We start from the raw sequence: 19,956 nt of genomic DNA, 5'->3' as shown, positions 1-19,956 counted from the left end.
GGAAAGCAGCATGTTTCTCTCTGGGAGCAGAATGGACAAAAAAAACATTTGTTTAAGTTTAACCTTCTGGGAAAGCCCTATGGCAGGGACGGCATTTGGTGACGAGAGCATTCAGTTCAGGATACCCCTTTCATCACCGTCACTAGGTCACTGTCCTGCTTCAAGAGCCCTCAGTGACTCCCTGTTGTCATTCAGAGCAGATGGAACTGGATTTCTGATCTTCTCCACCAGACTTGTCCCCTTGCTAGCCTCTCAGCCCCTCTCTTCCTCATCTTGATTTAGGTGCTTCATCCATCCAGACACCTGGGGCTCCTTCATAACATCTCTCTCACCCTCACTCTCCTATGCAAACCATCAGTACCTTCTGCTGGCTCTGCCTCCGAAGCAGCTCTCCAGTCTGTTTCTGTCTGTATCAGCTATCTAGTAAGACAATACTGCTGCATAAACAGCAACTATGGGCCTCCGTGCACACAACACTAAGTATTCACGTGTCTACAGACATCCATGCATACAACACAAAGCAATTATTCGTGTATCTGGGATCATTTGCGGGTAGGATAGGCTAGGCAGCTCTGCTGATCTTGACTAGGCTCACTCCTATGTCTGGGGGTTGCTGGCTGGCCCAGGATTTAGGTCAGCCTCGGTGGGGCAGCTCCACATGTCTCATCCTCTACCAGGCCAACCTAGTGGATGGTGATGGCAGAGGTACAGGGCGAGCATGCCCCACGTGCAGGGGCCCCTTTAAGCCTCTGCTGGTGTCACCTCTGCTGACATCCCATTGATAAGAGCAAGTCATGTGGCCAAGCCCAGGGTGATGGAGTAGGGTGCTGCAATTAAATGGCAAAGGATGAGGTTACAGGAGGGGTGAAGAATTAGGACTGAATGGTATCATCTCCCTCACGTTCTTAGCATTTTCCATTGCCACTGTTTCGTCCCAGACCACCACTAGCTCAAGCCTAGACCCCTGCCTGGCTTCCAACTTCCACCCTGCTTTCATCCCGTCCCCTCTTCTCTTGCAGAATGGACACCTACAGGCCACTGCCCACCCAGAATCCCAAAAAAACTTCTAGAAATGTAAATCTGACCATTTCTCTTCCCTACTTAAAACCCCTCCATGGCTTCCTGTTGCCTTTAGAATGAAATCCGAACTTTGTGGCAATAGGGCTTTGCCATTTTTCTCAGCCTCATTTCTATTCACTGTCTCCTTTCTTCTGGATCTTCTGGCCGCCTGAGTCCTCCCTTAGTGCCTCAGAATGGCTCAGCTTGTTCCTCTCTTAGACTTTCTGCACATGCTGTTTCCCGGGCCCTCGCTAATGTAGGGGGGCCTCATCTAATCCATTGAAGGTCCAAATGGAATAAAAGGCGAAGAAAGAATTCTTTTTCTCTGCCTCACTGTCTTCGAGCTGGGACATCAGTCTTCTCCTGCCTTCAGACTCAGCCTAGAACTTACATCATTAGCTCTCCTGGGTCTGAACTTCTCAGCCTCCATAATCAGGTGAGCCAATTTCTCATAATAAATCCCCCCCAACACACACACACACACACACACACACACACACACACACACACACACCTCTTATTGGTTCTGTTTCTCTGGAGAACCTTGATTCATACGCAAAGGGGTTTCCACCCAGACTGCATTGCTAGCAAATAGCCACATCACACAATGTCACCCATATATGCCTCTTCCCCTTTAGTTGTCTCCATGGTCACTGCCCCAGGACAAGCCTCCTCACCCTCACTTGCACCATCACACGAACTCCTCATTGGTCTCCCTGCCTCTAATCTTGTCTTTCCAACCCATCCTCCCCAAAGGCCATAAGAATGAGGTTTCTAAAACCCAGAGGAGTCCATGTTATGCTTACACTAAAAAAGTTTCTTTTTGCATTCAAGTGTCAATTTCCTTATCCGTAAAATGGGAGGGTTGACTAGATGAACTCTCTGACTCCTTCTAGATACTTGTTTTTGTGGTTTGGAAATGTGATCCTCACTCTTGGGGCTACTCCTCATCCAGCCCTCCAGGTCTTCATCACTGTCTCTCTCATGATTCACATGTGCAGATATTCTGCTCCACCCAAACTGTTCTCTGATACACAGTGCCCTGACTGCCCCTGGCCATTTGCCCATGTTGCCATGTTGCCTCCTAGCAGCCTGCTACGCCTCCTGTGAAAATCTTTGCCTATCCTTAAGGCCCAGATCAAATAACCATCTCCTTCATAAAGCCTCACTGGAATTTCATCAGGATACGACAAGCTTTCTTTCTCGCTTGTAAATCACCACCAAATTGTATGATGGAAGGGACTGTGACTTAATTACCTGTGTATCTTGCATTGAGCACAGTTTCTGTACTTAGTAAGTACTTGGAAAATATTTGTCAAATCGATTCCATTTTATATTTACAATCTTACTGTGTGTTTCCTACGTGTACTACCTGTTTTATGTTTGGTTTCCTATTTTCTTTCCTTATCTTAGACTAATCAAGAAGCACTTTTTATTTCATTTTCCCCTCTGTTGGATTATTAGTTATATGTTTCTTTGATCATTAATTTAGTGATTACCCTCAATATTACAACAAGCATCTTTGACTTATGAGAGTCCAATGTAAACTAGTACTTTTATCATATTATAGAAAATACTGGGACCTTATCTCATTTTAACTTCAGTCATACTTCTCCCATTGTTGTCATGTATTTTAATGCTACATATATTTTAAATCCCAGAAGACATTATTATACCTTTTTGGGTATAGTGACGTTTCATTTCACTTTTCTCCAAATTCACCCTTCACTCCTTTCTGCATGGTCATATTTCCATCTGGGATTATTTACCTTCTGCTTGGAGAACTCCCTTTAGAAGTTCTTTTAGTGTGGTCTGTTTCAACATTTCTCGCCGTTGTCTGTCTTTTTTTTTTTTAATCTTCGTTTTTGAAGGATATTTTCTCTGAGTACAACATTTTAGGTTGGCATGTGTTTTCTTTCAGCACTTTAAAGATGCCATCCATTGTTTTCTACCTTCCAATGTTTCTATTAAGAAATTGGCTGTCAGTATTACTGCTGTTCCTTTGAAGGTAATATTTTTTTCTCTGGCTGCTTTTAAGTAATTTTTTTGCCTCTGGAAAAAATTTTAGGAATTTTACTCCTATTGCGTTAGGTGTGGTTTTCCATATATTTGTTCTTTTGGGGTTTGTAGCATTTATTGGAACTGTGGTTTGATGTCCTTTTTTTTTTCTTTTTTTTTCTTCTTTATCAATTTTGGAATGTTCTTAGTCATTATCAGAACTATTGCTTCTGCTCCATTCTGTTTCTCCTTCCCTTCTGGGTCTCCAGTTCCACGTGTTTGTCCTTTTCACTGTGTCCCATATGTCTCTTTCCTCTATTTACCATTATTTCTGCTCTTTATATTAGTGGTACTTTCCCACATATTTTCTACTGACCTGTCTTCCAATCCACAAATCCTCTCTTCAGATGTGCACAATTATCTGTAAACTCATCTACTAAGTTCTTGATTTCAGTGATTATATTGTTCTGATCTTGAATTTCCAATTGGTTATTTCTTAGATTCCAGTGCTTGGTTGAAATTTTACATTTATCACATTTTCTTGAACATATTAATCACAGTTATTTTAAAATCTGTGTCTGAAAACACTAATATCTGTGTCACCTTTGGGTCTATTTCTACGGGGTTTTTTGTTTTGGTTCTGTTTATTGGTGTGTCTGGTAAAAAAAAAAGTGTTTTTGTTTTTTTTTAATTCAGTGCCAGATATTATGCATGAAAAATTGAGAAGGGTCTTCAGGATGTTATCTTCTTCTAGAGGGAACTTGCCCTCTCCTGTGACATAACTGGAGTTAGGGCATATCACCGTAATCTAATCAGGGGCTGCATGTCGAGTCAAGTCTGGATTGCAATTTGTGTAAGTCTTGGGCTACCCGTGGTTCACCCCTTACTCCTGGGTTATGACCCTCCAGGGGTCCCAATAAAAAGTCTGGGATAATTCCTAGAGCTTTTCTTCCTTGCTAAGCACCAAACTCCAATTTTGTTTCCCAGTTCTGTGAGATTGAAGAACACTCCACTCTGCTCTTCAGTTGCTTTCTGCTTGTCTAAGAACAACTGGCAAATGCCTGAGGGAAAAGCTGGTACTGACGGTCAGGCTTTCTTCTCTGTGCCTCCCTTCTCTCCACGATCTTCAAGTTCTGGTGGCTTTACTAGCCTTGAACTTCAAATTTTGTCTCATCAGCCCCATGAAACTCCTTAGAGCTCATTTGGCTTCTCCACCTCTCACCTCGTGCCAAGAATCAGCAAATGACTCCAGGGGAGAATGTGGGGCTCCTCTCAGTAAGGGGTTCTTCTGTCTAGGATCTTGATCCCTCAAGCCCTCTGATACCTCAGCTGCATATGAAATGGGGCTATTAATGTGTTCCTTTCTTATTGTTTTTGAAGAAGTTGATTTGTTTAAACAAAATAACAACGACAAAACTAACTGAAAATGTGAGGGGGCAAAGAGAGATGGTTTTAGGCATTTCGCAAGGATGGGATCTGCTTATTTAAAGACATTTCTCTGGAGATGTTTAGCCCAACCTCATGGACACTGACCTGGATTAAGGGTCAGGCAAGCGAGGCAGTTTCCTAGGGACTTAATCTTAGGGCATAAAACAGTCCTACAAATGTACCAAGATGGAGAAAATTATATATCCAGGAATCCATGGAGGAGAGTCTTCTGTAGGATGAACGAAATCATCGTTTGGTGAGCCCCTGTCACTGGAGGAAGGGTACGACCTTCGAGAGCATACCCACTAAATGATCTTCCAAGCAAAGGGTGGGGCAGGGATCAGCCTTTTTGTTTTGCTGAGTAAGATGTGCAGGTTTGTGACCAGAGCTGAACTGCAGGGGATGAACAAAGAAAAACTAATCCTGGCCCTCGCATGCTCCTCCTCACCCTTCTCCATGCTGTGCTGGGCCTTTTCCCTGAATAGCTGTGGCTGGATTGATATTTAGGGAATAGTCATTTCCATGCAACTCAAATTCTGGGCTGCCTGAGGCTCCCACCTGTGGTTCTGGCCCAGATGCTGCTGTTTCTACAAGTAAGCTAGGGTACGTTTCCCCCAGTGACCACTTGGTGGTGGAATGAGAGTGGAGCAGTTGGCTTCCACCTCGGCTGGTTGGCTCTTTGGGGTCAGAGAGCTTTCTTTCCACCCTGGCATATGAAGGCCCTCCTCAACCCTAGCTGGATCAGGCAGTGAGCCTCAGTCTTCAGGAAAGAGGGACAAAAGAGGACTCTGGGCCCCATCTCTTGCTCTGCTCCCTCTCACCGAGTGACCTTGGACGACTCATTCCCCCTCTCTCATCTGCATTTGTCAATAGCTGCAGAATAAGGGGGTTGGGCTGAGTGAGGTTCCTTCCAACTCTATGCACCTGAGATGCCTTCCGTCAAATTCGCCAGTCCCCTTACCTCCTTTTATCACAGCCACGTTGCAAGGTTGGGGGTTATGAGCCCCATTTCACAGATGAGTAAATGGAGACTCAGAAAGGTACAGTGACCTGCCTGAGGTCACGCAGCAAATACTCTGTTTTCTTAGGATGTCAGCTGTGTAAGAGCAAGGATTTTGTCCAAGTGACTGATAGACCCCTGCACAAAGTGCAGTGCCTCACACATAGTAGGTGCTCAACAAATGTCCATTGAGTGAAGGAATGAAATGGTGGAGCTAGGATCTGATTTTACTCTTTCCAGGGCTCAATGCCATTTCCAGGCTTTCCAGTTGGAAGTATTTAGATTATTTTCTTGGAAGGGGGGGACATATAAAAATGTAGAATACCAATTGTCTTTTAGCAATAAGCATGGGAGGCGTGAAGTAAAAGCTTAGGCTGGTAGGGAAGCTGGTCCCAGACTCAGATCTTAAAAAGAGAAGCAAGGTGTGAGGCCTTGTACAGGAGCTTGGCCAGAGCACAAAGCTTTTTGTGGAGCCAGCTGGGATCCTGTATAATTGCAGAGCGATTGTTACTGCAGGACTACACAGAAAATTCCCCCAGAAGGCCGGTTTGCTCTGCAGTGAGTACCTTTACATGGGGCTTTCTGAATTTCTGTGGTCTCACACTCCTACTGGTAAAACAATTTCAGAGCACATACCCGCCAAATATATATATACTCATATGATCCCAACCTTTGAGTCATTCTGACTCAGTTACCAGTGAGAGAAGAAGCCTCCACATAATTCCAGCCCCTGGTCTCCCCATCTTCCCAGCTGGGGCCCAGATATCATGGAGCTGTGACACCCCTCTACCTTGCATGAATTCCTGACCCACAGAATTCCCAACCACAATCAAAGGGTTGTTTTGTACCATTTAAGTTTAGAGTCGCCTGTGATGCAACAATGGGTAACTGGAACCCTCCATCCTTCTGGTATCACTCCTCCGTCTCTCCTGCCACTGGAGCGGTACTGGGCCTGAGCCCTACCCTGCTAACTGGCCTCCTCTGTTGGGGACTCCTGACCTCGGTGCTAGCATCTTTGCCTCTCCTATCAGAGATTCATCAGTCTGGATGTAGACAGCAGTGATTCACAACTCTGCTGCCAGGGAAGACTCACTGCCTTGTCAGAAGCTTATAGCCATTAAGACCAGTTCTGGAGTTGGAGCTCTGCAGACTAGTGCCTGCATGTTGATCAGCCCCTCCCTCACCCCAACTCCCTGGGCCTGCACCTTACTTACTGAAGTGATTAATCATTTAGAATCAATAGGGGGCTAGGATGTGACCCACCTGAGGGTCTTAGGAGCATGAGTAGGTGATTAGATGGACTGTGTGGCAGGGCTGTCTGGAGGTGCCTGGAGCGAAGCAGACCTGGGTTCAAAAGCCAGTTCTGGCAACTCCTGGCTGTGTGACCTTGGGAAAAACACTTAATCCCTTTGATCTCCAGTGTCCTCACATGTAAAATGGGGCTAATTATACCAAGCTCGAAGAAATAATGGAGATCTAAGATCACATGAAAATCCTACCCTTACCTTACAAAAGGGCTACTTCTGAAGGTCAAAGTGTAAGATCAAGATGCCTGGGATTCTATTATTGAACTCCTTTTTGGGATACAAGTGCCTGGCTCCAGCTTTACTGGTCCCTATTAGGATATGATGATGATCTCTAGTTTGCATGTGGGGACTCTGAGGCTTTCAAAGATGTAATGATTTGCCTAAGGACACATAGATGAAAACTGACAAACCCAGGATCCAAGAAGAGGCCACTTACTTTCATCCCAACACTCATGCAGATAGAAGGTGCTCTGTGCCAGCAAGACCTGCTGCTGACACGCTGTTGACTCTGCTGTTGACCCTCTTCTCAGAGTTGGAAGATGAAGGGAGGGCATCCAGGAAAAAGGCTGACTTAATTGGTGGGGGTGATATGTGGGGAGAAGCCGTCTTTACTGGGTATAAATGCTTTTTAATATTGTTCTAAAATTTATTTAAAAACTTCAAGTTATTTTTTGGATACATAATGCATTTCCAGGGTTTAGAATATCAAGAGGCACAAAAGGTGAGTCAATGAAAAGCAAGTCTCTCCCACCTGCCCCTGGCCACATGATTTTCCTTCTGGAGGGAACCAGTATTTCCACTGGAAATAATTTTCCACATACCTGAACAAATATGATGTAGAGCCTTTCTTCCTTTTTTTCTGCACATATTATAAACACTGTTCTTCATTTTGCTCCCTTCCAAAGAAGGTCCTTCCTTTTTCCGGCTGTGTAGTACTCCTTTGTCTAGACTATACTTTCCCCGACCCCCAACCCCCATTTCCATGGAGGAAGCAAATCTGACTCCTGAGGATAGGACCCCCAAATCCCTTCCCCAGGCTGTTCTTTTTTAGAGCCTCTGAGACCTGGTGAGCTCAAGGGCTTCCAGGCAGAGGAATGGGAACGGTGATTAGGTGCAGTGGACAAAGCCTGCAGACAGACAGACTTCCTCCCCACTGGCCTCCACCTTTGCAGTGTGTCTGTGGACAGGACCACCCTCTCTGAGCCTCCTTTGCTTCCTCTGCAACATACAACCTGAAGGCCTCCCCCACCCCGGGGCAGGGGTGAGGCCTCCTATGGAGGATCCTTTGCCTCTTGCAGGCCTGAGGCCAGGGGGCACTTACGCATTCACTCATTCATTGAGTCATTCATTCATTCATTTATTCACTCAGTCACTTATTTACATATTCCGTCACCATTTATTCATTCACTCATCAATTTACTAACTCATTCATTCAGTCAGTTATTCATTCATTCCATTACTCATCATCTCATTCATTCATACCCCCATTTATTCACTCATTCACTAATTCATTCATTCATCGATTGATGGATATTAACGTTATTAGGAATGTGAATTGAAAAGCTGAGGTGTGGGAAATTGGCGATGGTGTGTGTGTGGCGCCGTTGGAGGTTAGCAGCAGGAGTGAGATGGGCTCAGGCCCCTTCGGGTCCCGCTCCAACCTCCCACTCCGCTCTCGCCTCCGCCCGCCGCCCCGCCCCCCGCTCCCGAGAAAGCGCGCGCTCTCGGGGAGTCTAGCTGCTCAGCCGCGGGCTCGAGAGCTGAGCCGAGCGCCTGGCGGCCGCCCGTACACCCCCAACCCTCGGCGGCCGCCCATGCCCGCCGCGCCCCGGGCCCGCGGCCCTCCCCAGCGCTGCGCTGCGCCTCCCGGCCCAGCGGGGGCGGGGCCGGGGCCGGGGCCGGGGCCCCGGCCGGGCTGGCGAGGCCCGGCCGGGCCGCAGGGCGGCCGCCGGGATGCGGGGCTGGCGAAGGAACCTCGCGTTCTGCCTGCAGCGGCTGCCGGACGAAGGTAGGACGCAGCGGCTGCTCAAGCCGGTGAGCACCGGCGCGGGGCGCAGAGGGCGGACCCAGAGCTGAGCTGACCCGACTCCGGGCGCACACGCGGGGGTACCTGGAGAGGATCCCAGCGGGTGGTGAAGGGCGGGCGGCCGCATCTAAGGCGCGGGAGGGAAGAGTCCCCGAAGCGGGCCTCCTGAAGGGGTCACCGCAGGACACACGGTGCGGAGCGCAGCCTCGCCGGGGCGGGGAAGCCTGCAGGGGGGCTCCACAGGGCGCGTGAATGTGGGACCCGAGTAGAGCCACTGCCAGGGGCTGGAGCACACGCTCCGAATTCTGAACCCTCGAGGGTGCATCCCCCAGAGCGGCCCGCAAGTCCGGTTTCCGGAGCTGGCCCTGCCGGGCGCGGCGACCAAGTGCCTCCTCGCTCCCCGCGAGTTTGCTGGGGGTCGGAATGTGCGGGCGCTTACCGCGGGGTCCTTTGGATCCTGAGACTGCAGTCGCTGAGACCCAACTTTCCTTCGCACGCCGGGCAGCACCCTGCGCCGACCCCAGACTCTGTAGTTCCTCCAAGTTGCAAAGAGGCTGGAGGTGGGAGAGGGTAGGGGGGCGGCCTGAGGGGAGATTCGGCCGCTGCCCCCTGCCCGGACCCGCCCTGCCGCAGCGCTGCGGCGCAGCCCCCTCCGCCCGGGCCGCGTCCGGGGCTGCCTCACCTCTCATACCTGTTGTCAGAAGCGCTTGTAGTGGAGGGGAAGGAAGGACCGGCGCCTAGGTCCTGCAGCCGCTGAGGAAAGTTCGGATTCCGTGCTAATTGAGAATTGCCAGAACTGTGAGTCGGAGCAGAGTCGGAGGGAATGACAGCTGTCCCCCCCCCCCCGCACCCCGCTCTGCTCACTTAGTGGGGGATAATGGCGGACTTACAGACCTCGAGTACCGTGTGCCCTGTCGCCTCACACCTGCCTGTGTCTTTAACCTTCGCCGGTACCCGCTCTGGAGGGCGCTATTATTCTTTCCACTTTACAGGTGAGGACACTGAGCCCCAGAGGAAGAAAGCCTCTTGTCCAAGGTCACACAGCCAATAGGTGGTAAAGCTGAGATGCGAACGGCAAGATTTTGGTGGTGTCCAGCCCCCGCTTCCTGTCTGTCCCCCAAGTTGGATCTGGTGCAGTTCATGAGAAAGGATCCATTTCCACCCCAGGCCAGAAGTTTCTGTTTGGGGCACGGGAGAGGGGAGGGGGGCAGCAAGAGCTGGTCCCTGACGCTCCTATCCTGTCCCCAAGGCTAAGTCAGGTCGGTAACCCCTGCCCCCACTGTGTCCCTAGGTTCTGAGGGCCTGGAATCAGAGCCTGTGGAGGGTCTTGCTTAGACCCCTGTCAGGCCTTTGGTGCCTCAAGACCCTGGCAGGCCTACAGCTTAGCCCAGCAGAGGGGGCAGAGCCTCCATTCCTCCTCCAGCTGAGTGGATGCTGATGGCACAGCTTTAGGGCACAGAGGGTGCCCAGGCTTCCTTCCCTGGGGTTGAGGGAGGAATCAGATGGATAGGGCTGCCAACACGGAGGGGATCTTGGCGGAGTGCCCCTATTGAATGGACCTGCCCCCCAAGGAGTGGAGTAAATTAAGAAGGAGATCTTGCAGAGCCCGGTGCCCACCACCAACCTTCAGTCTGAGCTTGGCCCTTCAGAAATTGGGGCAGCTCAGCCACATGCATGCTCTGTGATCTTGGACAAGTCATTCCCTCTCTCCCAGGCTCACTTTCTGTATCTGTAAGGGGAGGGCCTAACACCTGCCCTGCAGTATCTCTAGGGAAAGTGAGGTCTTGGCCCTGGCACAGCACACAATCCAAAGCAGGCTTAGAAGTGGGGACTGTGATGTCCTGAGAGAGGAGAGGGAGGGTTTTCCTCTCTTGCTCCTGATCCTCACCCCCCACACAATGTGTGTGTGTGTGTGTGTGTGTGTGTGTGTGTGTGTGTGTGGTATGTGTGTATTGTTTTGTGTGGCATGGGTGAGGCATGTGGATGGTGTGCATGTGAGGTGTGCATGGAGGCATATGGATAATGCATTTGAGATGCATGTGGGCGTGCACAAGGTTCTTGTATGACAGGTATGAGGCATGTGGATCTTGCGATAATGGTTATTTTGCCTGCTGCTGGCCACATCTCTTGAGAGGAGGCCACTTCTCCCTCCTTCAAGACCACGAAGCACCCAGCATTTGAGTTTTCCTTGGAAAATCTTATTTGAGATTGATCTTTGAGCTCAGCACTAAATCAGAGGGTGGCTGGTGCATATACCCGCACCAGCAGGAAATTACTGTTCTAAAAAGACAAATCCCTGGCTTTTTCCGGGCCACAGGAAAATTGGTTCCTGTGGGCTGGGTCTCACATGAGAGGTTCTGAGATGCGGGTCCAGCTTGACAAGAGGCTTGTGGTGGGAGGTCAGCCACGCCTGAGAGTGACGGAAATGCAGAGACAGGGCCATAAGTCTGGCATCCTGGGAAAAGAGCTTCAGCCCGTGGGAGGGATGTTTTGAACAAGACCAGCTTATCCTCTTATTCTGTGGTTAATTTATTTTTTTGGCTTAAGATTTTATTTTTTATTTTTTTCTTAACCCCTTCACCTTTTTCTCCGAGTCCCCCAGCCCCCCCCTCTTCTGGCAACCATTAGTTTGTTCTCTGTATCTGTGAGTCTGTTTCTGTTTTGTTTGCTCATTTATTTTGTTCTTTAGATTCCACATATATGTGAGATCATATGGTATTTGTCTTTCTCAGTCTGACTTATTTCACTTAGCATAATACCCTCTAGGTCCATCCATGTTGTTAAAATGGTAAGATTTTATTCTTTTTTCTAGCCAAGTAATATTCCATTGTGGTATAATTTAAGGCCCTGGGGAAAAAAAAGTGAGCTTGAGGACCAGACTCGTGTCCCCGACTTAGGCCCCTCTGCTTGCCAGCTGAGTGACCTTGGGCACACTAATTAATGCTTCTGAGCTTCAGTTTTTTCACCCATAAAGTGGGAAGGGTAACCTTTCAGGATACTCTTGAAGAGTCAATGTTAACATATCCTAGCACAGGGCCTAGCACATAATAGGTGTTTAAGAAATACTATTACTGCTCTTTCTTTCCTGGTCTTGACTTCTGCTATAACTTCAAATTAAGGGAAATAATCTGGTACATTGGTCAGTAGAGAACTCAGAACTTCAAGGGGATTTCTGGGTTATGAGTGGCCAGCTTGAGTTTCTCCACTCCTAGGGTTTGGGATATCCATCGTTGTGTCTACCTACCATGTGGCTACTTAAATCCGCCAGCTGGCCTTGCCCAGTGCGGTTGGCCAAAAGCATGATTATACTCACCACACACTTACACAACACATGTGTCCAGATCACTCTGCACAGTTCTTAGAACCTAAAGTAGTAGTCATGTCCCTTGAAGAGAGATACATGCAGCCAGCCACTGGGATTTGGGGAATTCTGTGATTCTAGCTTCATGATGTTTTTGAGATATGTGTGTGGGGTGTGTGTGTGTGTGTGTGTGTGTGTGTGTGTGTGTGTGGCTTGTGTTCTAATGAACCTCCACCTTGACCTTTATGGTTCTATAGACAGCAACACATTTTCTTCCATTCACCACAGGAATGCTCCCAGAGAACCCCTCCCCCACCCCCGGACTCTTACTAGTCTCTGTGCGGGAAGCCAGTGCTCAGCTTTGAATTGCCCCCAGTCCCTCAGATAACAAAAGTTCAAGGTTCCTAGTGCTTTGGGCATGTGAAGTTGGCAGCAGCAGCAAAATTACTATCAGGGAGGCTGCTCAGCGGAGGGCACTGTGACTCAGTTGAGAAGGTCGTATTTCTACCAGCAGTCTTCCCGTGGCATGGCCTGATTAATTTTCCTCCTTATGCCAGTCTTTTCTGCTCTCTAATGGACTCTTGGAATGTTAGCCAGGAGGGTTAATAGAAGTCATCACGTCCAGCCCTCTTATTAGAGAGATGGGGAAATACAAAAACAGTGAGGAGGAAATGACTTTGTAGTCATTCAAGAAATATGTATTGGGCCCTGTTGTGGGGGCTGGGAATATGGCCATGAAGAAGACAAAGATCCTGCTGCGACAGAGTTTCCTTTTTAGAAAAAGTAAACACGTAAATAGGCATGGGATAGTTTCAGAGTCAACAGTGAGATGAAGACAACACAGGAATATAGGGCGATGTAGTGGAGAGTCCCAGGGGAAGCAACTTCTTTAGGTAGGGTGGTCTAATGTGGTCAGGGAAGGCCTCTCCGAAGTGACTTTTGAGCTGAGACTAGTGAACAAGAAGGTGCAGCCATGTCAAGAGCAGAAAGAAGAGCCATGGACTCAGAGAGAACAACAGCGAGTGCCAAGAAAAAGCCCTGGTCTGTAAGGGGTAGTGTGGGGAGGGTCAGTTTGACCTGTTGGAGGAAAAGGAAGAAGGAATGAGGGACAGGGAGAATAATGAGCGACTAGGATGGAGAAGCTAGATCACCATAGGTGGTGAAGTGTGGATTTTATTCTGTGATGGGAGCTGTTGGAAGTCTTGGTCAAGGACTTGGGCTGACTCTGAAGATGAGCAAGGTTTTAATCGATGGAGGTGACAGTGGGGAGAGGTATGCCAGGCAGAGGAATGGCAGAGTAAAGGAACGAAGTGGGGAAAGCGATATATGAGGCTGCCAGACAGGCTGGAAACAAAGGCATTGAATGCCGCCCTAGGGAGCTGTCCAGGGTTCTGACAGGTACTTTCAGTGTCTCTGCGATTACGGACTGTTAGGGGAGTGTGTGTGTGTGTGTGTGTGTGTGTGTGTGTGTGTGTGTGTGTCTGTCCATCCGTGGTACCCAGCTAGCTGATGTGTCCCTGTGCTGGTTACCTAGGAGACAATGGAAGACGACGGGATGGGATCTGATTGGCTACTCACTCCTGCTGCTCATCTCTCTGTCAGAACTGCAGGCAGAGGTTACAAATGGTCCATGTGGGCATGCCAAGTGCCGGAAGGGGAGCGGTGAATGTTCACTGCCCCAAGTCCTCTGTGTATGTATGTGTGTGTGGTTGCCAGTGCGTGTGTGTGCACGTCTTGAACAAAGCAGTGGCATCTGGAGCTAATGTGCTTCCTGCTGTGAAACATCTGCTCATGGCCTTAAATCAGGTAGTGGGGCTCACATAAATTTTAGAAGAACCAGCCAGACTTAGAAAAGGATCTTCTATTTGGTATTAATAACTACAGTCAACACTGGAGCTGATTTTAAACATCTCCCTGTACCTCCAAAAGTGCAAATAAGCCTTTGAGTGGCAGAAGTTATGTCCCATGACGCGGACTATGATATCAGTATGCAGAATCACTCCCCACAAATCCCAGCTGAAAAGGACGGTATACGACTGTAGACTGCTTTTCTCTCCCTCTCCTTTAAGAACAATAGTGTCTCTTTTTCTTCTATTTTGTGGGTAAAAGGACAAGGAATCTACACATTAATTTTGCTTAGAAAGGGATGGGGAAACAACAACAAAATCAGAGTGTTTCCTTTGTAGTTGACTTTCTAAAGCAGCAGCTCAGGTAGGCTTGGAAAACAACAAAAACATAACAACAACAACCGACAGCCCCAAGGCTGCAGAAGATTTAGCCTTCTCACTCTGTCTTTCCTCTGCTCCTGACTCCCGCTTTGTAGATGATGCAGCTGGTGAGGAAGAAAATGAGGATTTCCCTGCTCCCACTTTTGGCTTGTCTTTCCTGGGCTAAAGTTTTCATGTGCCATGTTCCATTAGCCTTCTCTCTGCCTCTTCCTTGTTATCCTAATAAGGATTGTTTTCCCCATTGGAAAAAGTCATACTATGAAATTTCATCCATCTCTCCATTTCCCATGTCTCCCTCCCTATTGGTAAGAGTTTGTATCTGAAACACACATCTGGAGGTGGTTTTCACCTGTTTACACATTACTCAGTGTGCTCCATGACTTGCAGTCGTGGTCTCACACTTAAATGCCTAAGGGGCCAGGCAAGTGACCCAAAAGATGAATGAATGCGGCCCCAAGACCTTTGCCCTTGTTCCCTCTATTGGATTGTTCTTCCACCTTACATGTACATAATTCCCTCATTTCATTTATATCTGTGCAACTATCTCCTCCTCAGAGAGACCTTCCCTGACCATCCCATCTAAAAGAGCATCCCATCTAAAAGAGCCCCATAACTTTCTTTTTTTCCCAGTACTTTACACTGCCTGACTATATGGTACGTACTTTATGTTATGTTTATTGCCTTTCTCCACCACTAGTATGTAAGTGCCATGAAAGTCATGACTATGTCTGTTTTATTCCCCATTGCATCCCCAGTAACTAGCACATTACCTGACACATAACAGTTGCTCAACAAATAGTTTTGGACCAACAGAGTGAAATGTGCCTGGGGGAAACTGCTGAACCAGAAAGCAGGCTTTGTAGGAGCCCTGGATCAGGCTGCCAGATTTTCTGAGTTTTTCTAAAGCTGAAAATCCAGAATTTTACATACTATTTCCAACTTTAAATATTAAACACCAATTCAAGCAAAGACCCTGAGGGTCAAGCCACATTCCTTTTGGAGTTGGAGGCCTCTGATATCCCCCAGTTCCTTTGCAATCTGGCTGTGATAACCTTCCTTCCCTCTTTAATCGTGCATAAACCTTGTTCTGCGCCCCCTCTGAGCCTTTGCTCAGGCTGCTGTCTCTGCCTGGAGTGCCTCTCCCCCACCTTCTTCTTCTTCACCCCGCACATTCTTCTTTCCTCCAGTTCCCACCCCAAGGCCAGGCCAAGGTGCAGCTTTTTGTTGCCTCTCCTCCCCCCAACATGGCAGAATTGGTCTCTCCCACTATGTTTCTGTCCCAGCTCCTCCATTTGGAGTGTAACTGTGTGTTTGCCCATCTGTCTCCTCTACTAGATCCAGAGCTCCATGGGGCGGGCACCCTGTCCGATCTATGGGTCTGCAGTGCCCAGCACAGAGGCCAGCGTACAGTAGGTGCTCACTAAATGCGTGATGAATGAACTAGAGGAAGGAAGGGGGAGCAGCCAACCTTTGTTGAGCACCTACCATGAGCCTGGCCCTGGGCTGATCACGTTCACATCCTTCCCTCAATGGCCTGGTGATGAAGACACTGAGGCTCTTCATCAGGAGACCTGATTTGGTTTGAGCTCCTGGTATAACAGCGGCTCCGCCTTGAACTGGGCAGCCTTTCCCTGGTTGGTGTGCAGTCGCCCCCTCATTCCATTCGCTAAACAAACCTCTATCCCAGGCTACAGGGGGCTGGCTGCCGGTCCCACCACAGCAGCTCCCAAACTCTATGATCATGTGTGAAGGACTTTGCCTTTATGGGCCTCACTTTTCTTTTCTGTAAAGTGGGAGCAAGAACAGCCCCAGCAGAGTTATTATGAGGACCCAGAGATGACAAGTGGGAGAGGGCTTTGCCAGCTGTACACTCGTGGGATGTTGACTGGCCCAATGAGGGCCGTGCCAGTTACTCAGTGAGCAAGACCTTGCCTCACCCTGTGTTTGTTCAGCTTGCTCTGTGGCTGTGACACCCTCAGGGCCACGCAGAGCAGCCACCAAGCATGGGTGCCAGTAGCCAGATTGGTGTCATAAGGGCTGGAGGTGGAAATCTGGGATCTCTCTTGATTCTGTGAGTGATTCCCATGCAACTTGCTTGGCACATCTGGACCTCAGTTTCTTCCTCAGAAAAATAAGAAAATAATCCTGCCCCAAAGGGATGCTGTGTGGATCTAAAGAAATAATGTGGAAGCGAAAGTGGTTTGAAATGTGCAGAGTGCTTTGTATCTGTGGAGGTAGAAGCCCCTGAAGAAATGGAGATGGGAATGATGCTGAAGAGTGACATTGGAGCAAGGATTTTGGTGATGAAAATGTGTGACATTAATAATAATAATAGCAGCTAACAGTTATTAAGAGTCTAAGTGCTTTATATATTTACTATTTTAATTTTCATAACAGTTCTATGAGGTAGATATTATTATTAACCCCACTTTTCAGATGACGAAACTGAGGCAGAAAGGTTAAGTGACTTGTCCAAGGGCACACAGCGGGTAAGGAGCAGAGCTGGGATTTGAATCCAGGTAGTCTGGCTGCAGACGATAAACTGCTGTGAAGCTGATGAGGGCTCGGGCTCCAACGGGGCTCCTGCAAGGCCCTTTGGCGGTGCCTGTTTTGGCCCTAAAGAGCCCTTCTCTGGCCCCTAGCTGAACTCAACTCCTTCCTCAGGATTCCCATGCACGTGAAGTGTTCCCAGGAAACTGGTTCTTATCTTCTGCCTGAACACTCCAAACAGGCCTCAGGCAAAGGGAGGGACGGAGCACTTGAGTCCCTAGAGAAAGAAGGTTGTTACTGGGTGGTGTGTCTGTTCCCAGCCTCCGCCCTGGGTATGACTGTAGGTAACAGGTATCCCTGTAGATCTGCCCTGAATCTGCCCTCAGCTCCCAGAGTGTCTGACCCATGTCCCCAGAGTCCAGGGCAGGGCTAAGGGAGAACCAGGGCCCCTCAGCTCTCCTTACCCCCAGACTGGGTCAGTATTTAGCAAGCTGTGAAAGATCACTTCCTATTCTGTATCTGCTACCCTGTGGGAGGGACAAGCACAGGAAGACTGAGAGGGCAAGGGGACAGGGAGCCTCTCCTGTGAGGATACAGAGCGGTCTTGGAGGAGGAGGGTCCCAAGTTTCTCAGGCCCATCCCAGGCAGAAGGAACCGGTAGAACTAGGACTAGAGCGACTGGCAGAGAGGGCTTTCTGCTGGTCACAAATGGACAAGCGTGGGCTGGGCTGCTCTGAGGGAGTGAGCTCCCTGTCATTAGTGTCATGGAAACAGAGCCCCGAGGAGCTTTCATTGGGGTTGTGTTCCAAAGGTCAGACTAGAATGTGGCTATCAACTAGGGACTTTTGGACAAAGCTGGGGTGTCTTTGGGTTGTCACAACTCTACAGCTGGAGAACTGCTGGGATCTCGTGTGAGGGGATCAGAGGTGCAAAGTGTCTGGCATGTCCAGGCAGTCCTGCCCAAAGAACTCTCCACCCCAAATGTCGAATGAGAAACCTCGGATGACACTGGCCTCCAGAGCACTTGTGACAGAGGCTGTGTGGCCACCTGCAACGCACGCCGAAGCTGTAAGGGAGGCTGGCCTGCGGCCTAGTGAATGAGGTGTGGCATCAATGCTGGCCTGTCTCCCTGAACTGATGTCCAGGGTCATAGGAGGGCTAGAGCCACACGGTGTTTGTACCCCTGTTTCATGTCCACCAATGGTCAGAACCACTTAGGCTCAATCAGTGCGCATGGCAAGTGGTCTCAGTTGTTCTGATCTGACTTCTGGAGTTGCTGGAGGCAGGAGTGATGGTGACCAGTGGTGTCAGAGGCTACAGGGCCCGAGGGGGAGGCTGCTGGACCCAGGTCTGAGGAACCAGACAAGATACCAAGCCAGAGGCAGATCAAGAGTGGCTTTTGGATCCACCCAGTGTTTCCCCAGGAATGTTTTTTCTATGTGATGCAAATCACTCTTTTTCCAGGAAATAAGTCGAAAGTGCAGATGAATGTTGTACCCCATAAGAGCTGGACTGGGGGGCAGAGAGGGTGTCAGAAACCAGGCTGTTGAGTTGTCTGGGTTCAGACGCTGGTGAGTGGGGGAAGGAAGGGAGGAAATCAATTCCATGCTGGGCTGGATTGGAGATGACATTGTTCCAAGCAGTTTCCACATGTGTATGTGGTGACATTGGACTGGTTCCCAGCCTATGGGGTGTACCAGGCAAGGGTGTGACCAGTGGAGCAGGTAATACTTAAGTCAGATGGTGGCAGTATTGTGACTCCATGTCCTCAGTCTGGGAGGAGGGTCTCAGCCAGGACCCAGTACCACGGAGGTCTGGGGCCAGAATTCCAAAGGTCAGGGTCAAGCAGGAAACTAGATGGGGAAATGGAGGCAGCAGCCCCGTCGTTTGTACTAGGCCATCACTGAGAGTGGGGAAAGCATTGTTTATGGGGCACTGGAAGTCCAGAGCTTCAAGTCTGGCACTCAACACCCTGACCAGTGGTGGGAACTGGGGCTCCTAATATCCAGCAAGCTGGATTTAGTGGAAATATTCCAGCTTCTGATGGCAGCTAAACCTGGGTTCACATCCTGGTGGGCTGACCTTGGGCAAGTCCTCTCTTCTCTGAACCCAGTTTCTTCAACAGAGTGAGGGAGATAGACTATATTTGAAAGGGGCTTCCCAGGGCTCTGATGGCCTCCTGACCTCTCTCCTCTCTCTTTGTCACTGCTGAAGAGATAGTCTATCTAGGCAGGTCTGCTGGCAGGAGACTTGGCCCTGGAGCTCTTTAGACTTTGACAGAGCCTCCAGGGGTGGGAGCGCGGGAGTCTCTGAGACCTTCCTCTGCGTGGTCTTGTGTGTCCCCGTTTCTCTGAAAGTTCCCCCACCCCAGCTCTGAGCTGACCTCTGGGCCCTCGCCCAGGAGCAGGAATGTGGAGGGGCCAGAGACCCTGTGCTACGGGAGGCTGCTGAATGTATCTGTATGGCAGTTCACACTTTACAAAGCATCCGTATGCGCATTATTTAATTAAATCATCCATTCAATCAGTAGACATGTTTTGAGCACCTACTGTATGCCAGACATGGGGACACAGTCCTGAAGAAGACTCCCCGATCTCACAGAGCACATGGATGTACAGCTGAGGCCCTGTGGGCTGCTGCCTCTTGCTGTACCTCCCAAACACCAGGAGCTTGGATTTCCCCTCTGCTCTTCCTGATGGCTGGTCTGCCTCAGTTTACCCATCACAGACTCACTCCTTTGCAGTTCTCAGGGTTCATGCTGCTGGGAGGCAGATGTTCCACAGCTTTCACTGAAATCAGAAGATTGGGGGAAAGGGCAGGCTGCACAGGAGTTTAAATAACGCCCAGGCTCCCTTCCAGAAAGTTGGCTAACTTTTCCATGTGCTGAGTTCAGAGCATTCTGAGGAAATATTTATTCTTTTTTTTTTCCCGTTTATTCTTTCATCCTGCAAAATATTATCAAGCCCCTATTAAGTTCCAGGGACTTCTCTTATACCGTTTCATTTTATCTTCCTGGAAACCTGACCAAGTGTAGCTTTCATCTCCAGCTCACAGTTGGTAACCTGAGGCACAGAGAAGTTAAGTCACTTGCCCATGAATGCACTGCTGGGAAGTGGCAG

At 49.1% G+C, this 19,956-nt stretch overlaps 1 protein-coding gene across 1 annotated transcript in view; it reads left to right on the top strand.

The window, feature by feature from the left end:
• The first annotated feature begins 8,556 nt into the window (after window positions 1–8,556).
• GRIP2 (glutamate receptor interacting protein 2) overlaps window positions 8,557–19,956 on the top strand; it is a 90,604-nt gene continuing 79,204 nt past the window's right edge. Inside the window, exon 1 of the mRNA XM_074312946.2 lies at window positions 8,557–8,800. Within this exon, the coding sequence (XP_074169047.2) occupies window positions 8,746–8,800 (55 nt within the window). The 5' untranslated portion in view covers window positions 8,557–8,745. The remainder of the gene's footprint in view (window positions 8,801–19,956) is intronic.

This window comes from Rhinolophus sinicus, chromosome 5 (assembly GCF_057876585.1).
Source record: "Rhinolophus sinicus isolate RSI-liver-muscle chromosome 5, RSI-T2T, whole genome shotgun sequence".
Classification (NCBI taxonomy): domain Eukaryota; kingdom Metazoa; phylum Chordata; class Mammalia; order Chiroptera; family Rhinolophidae; genus Rhinolophus; species Rhinolophus sinicus.
This window is presented reverse-complemented; position numbering and strand designations above follow the sequence as displayed.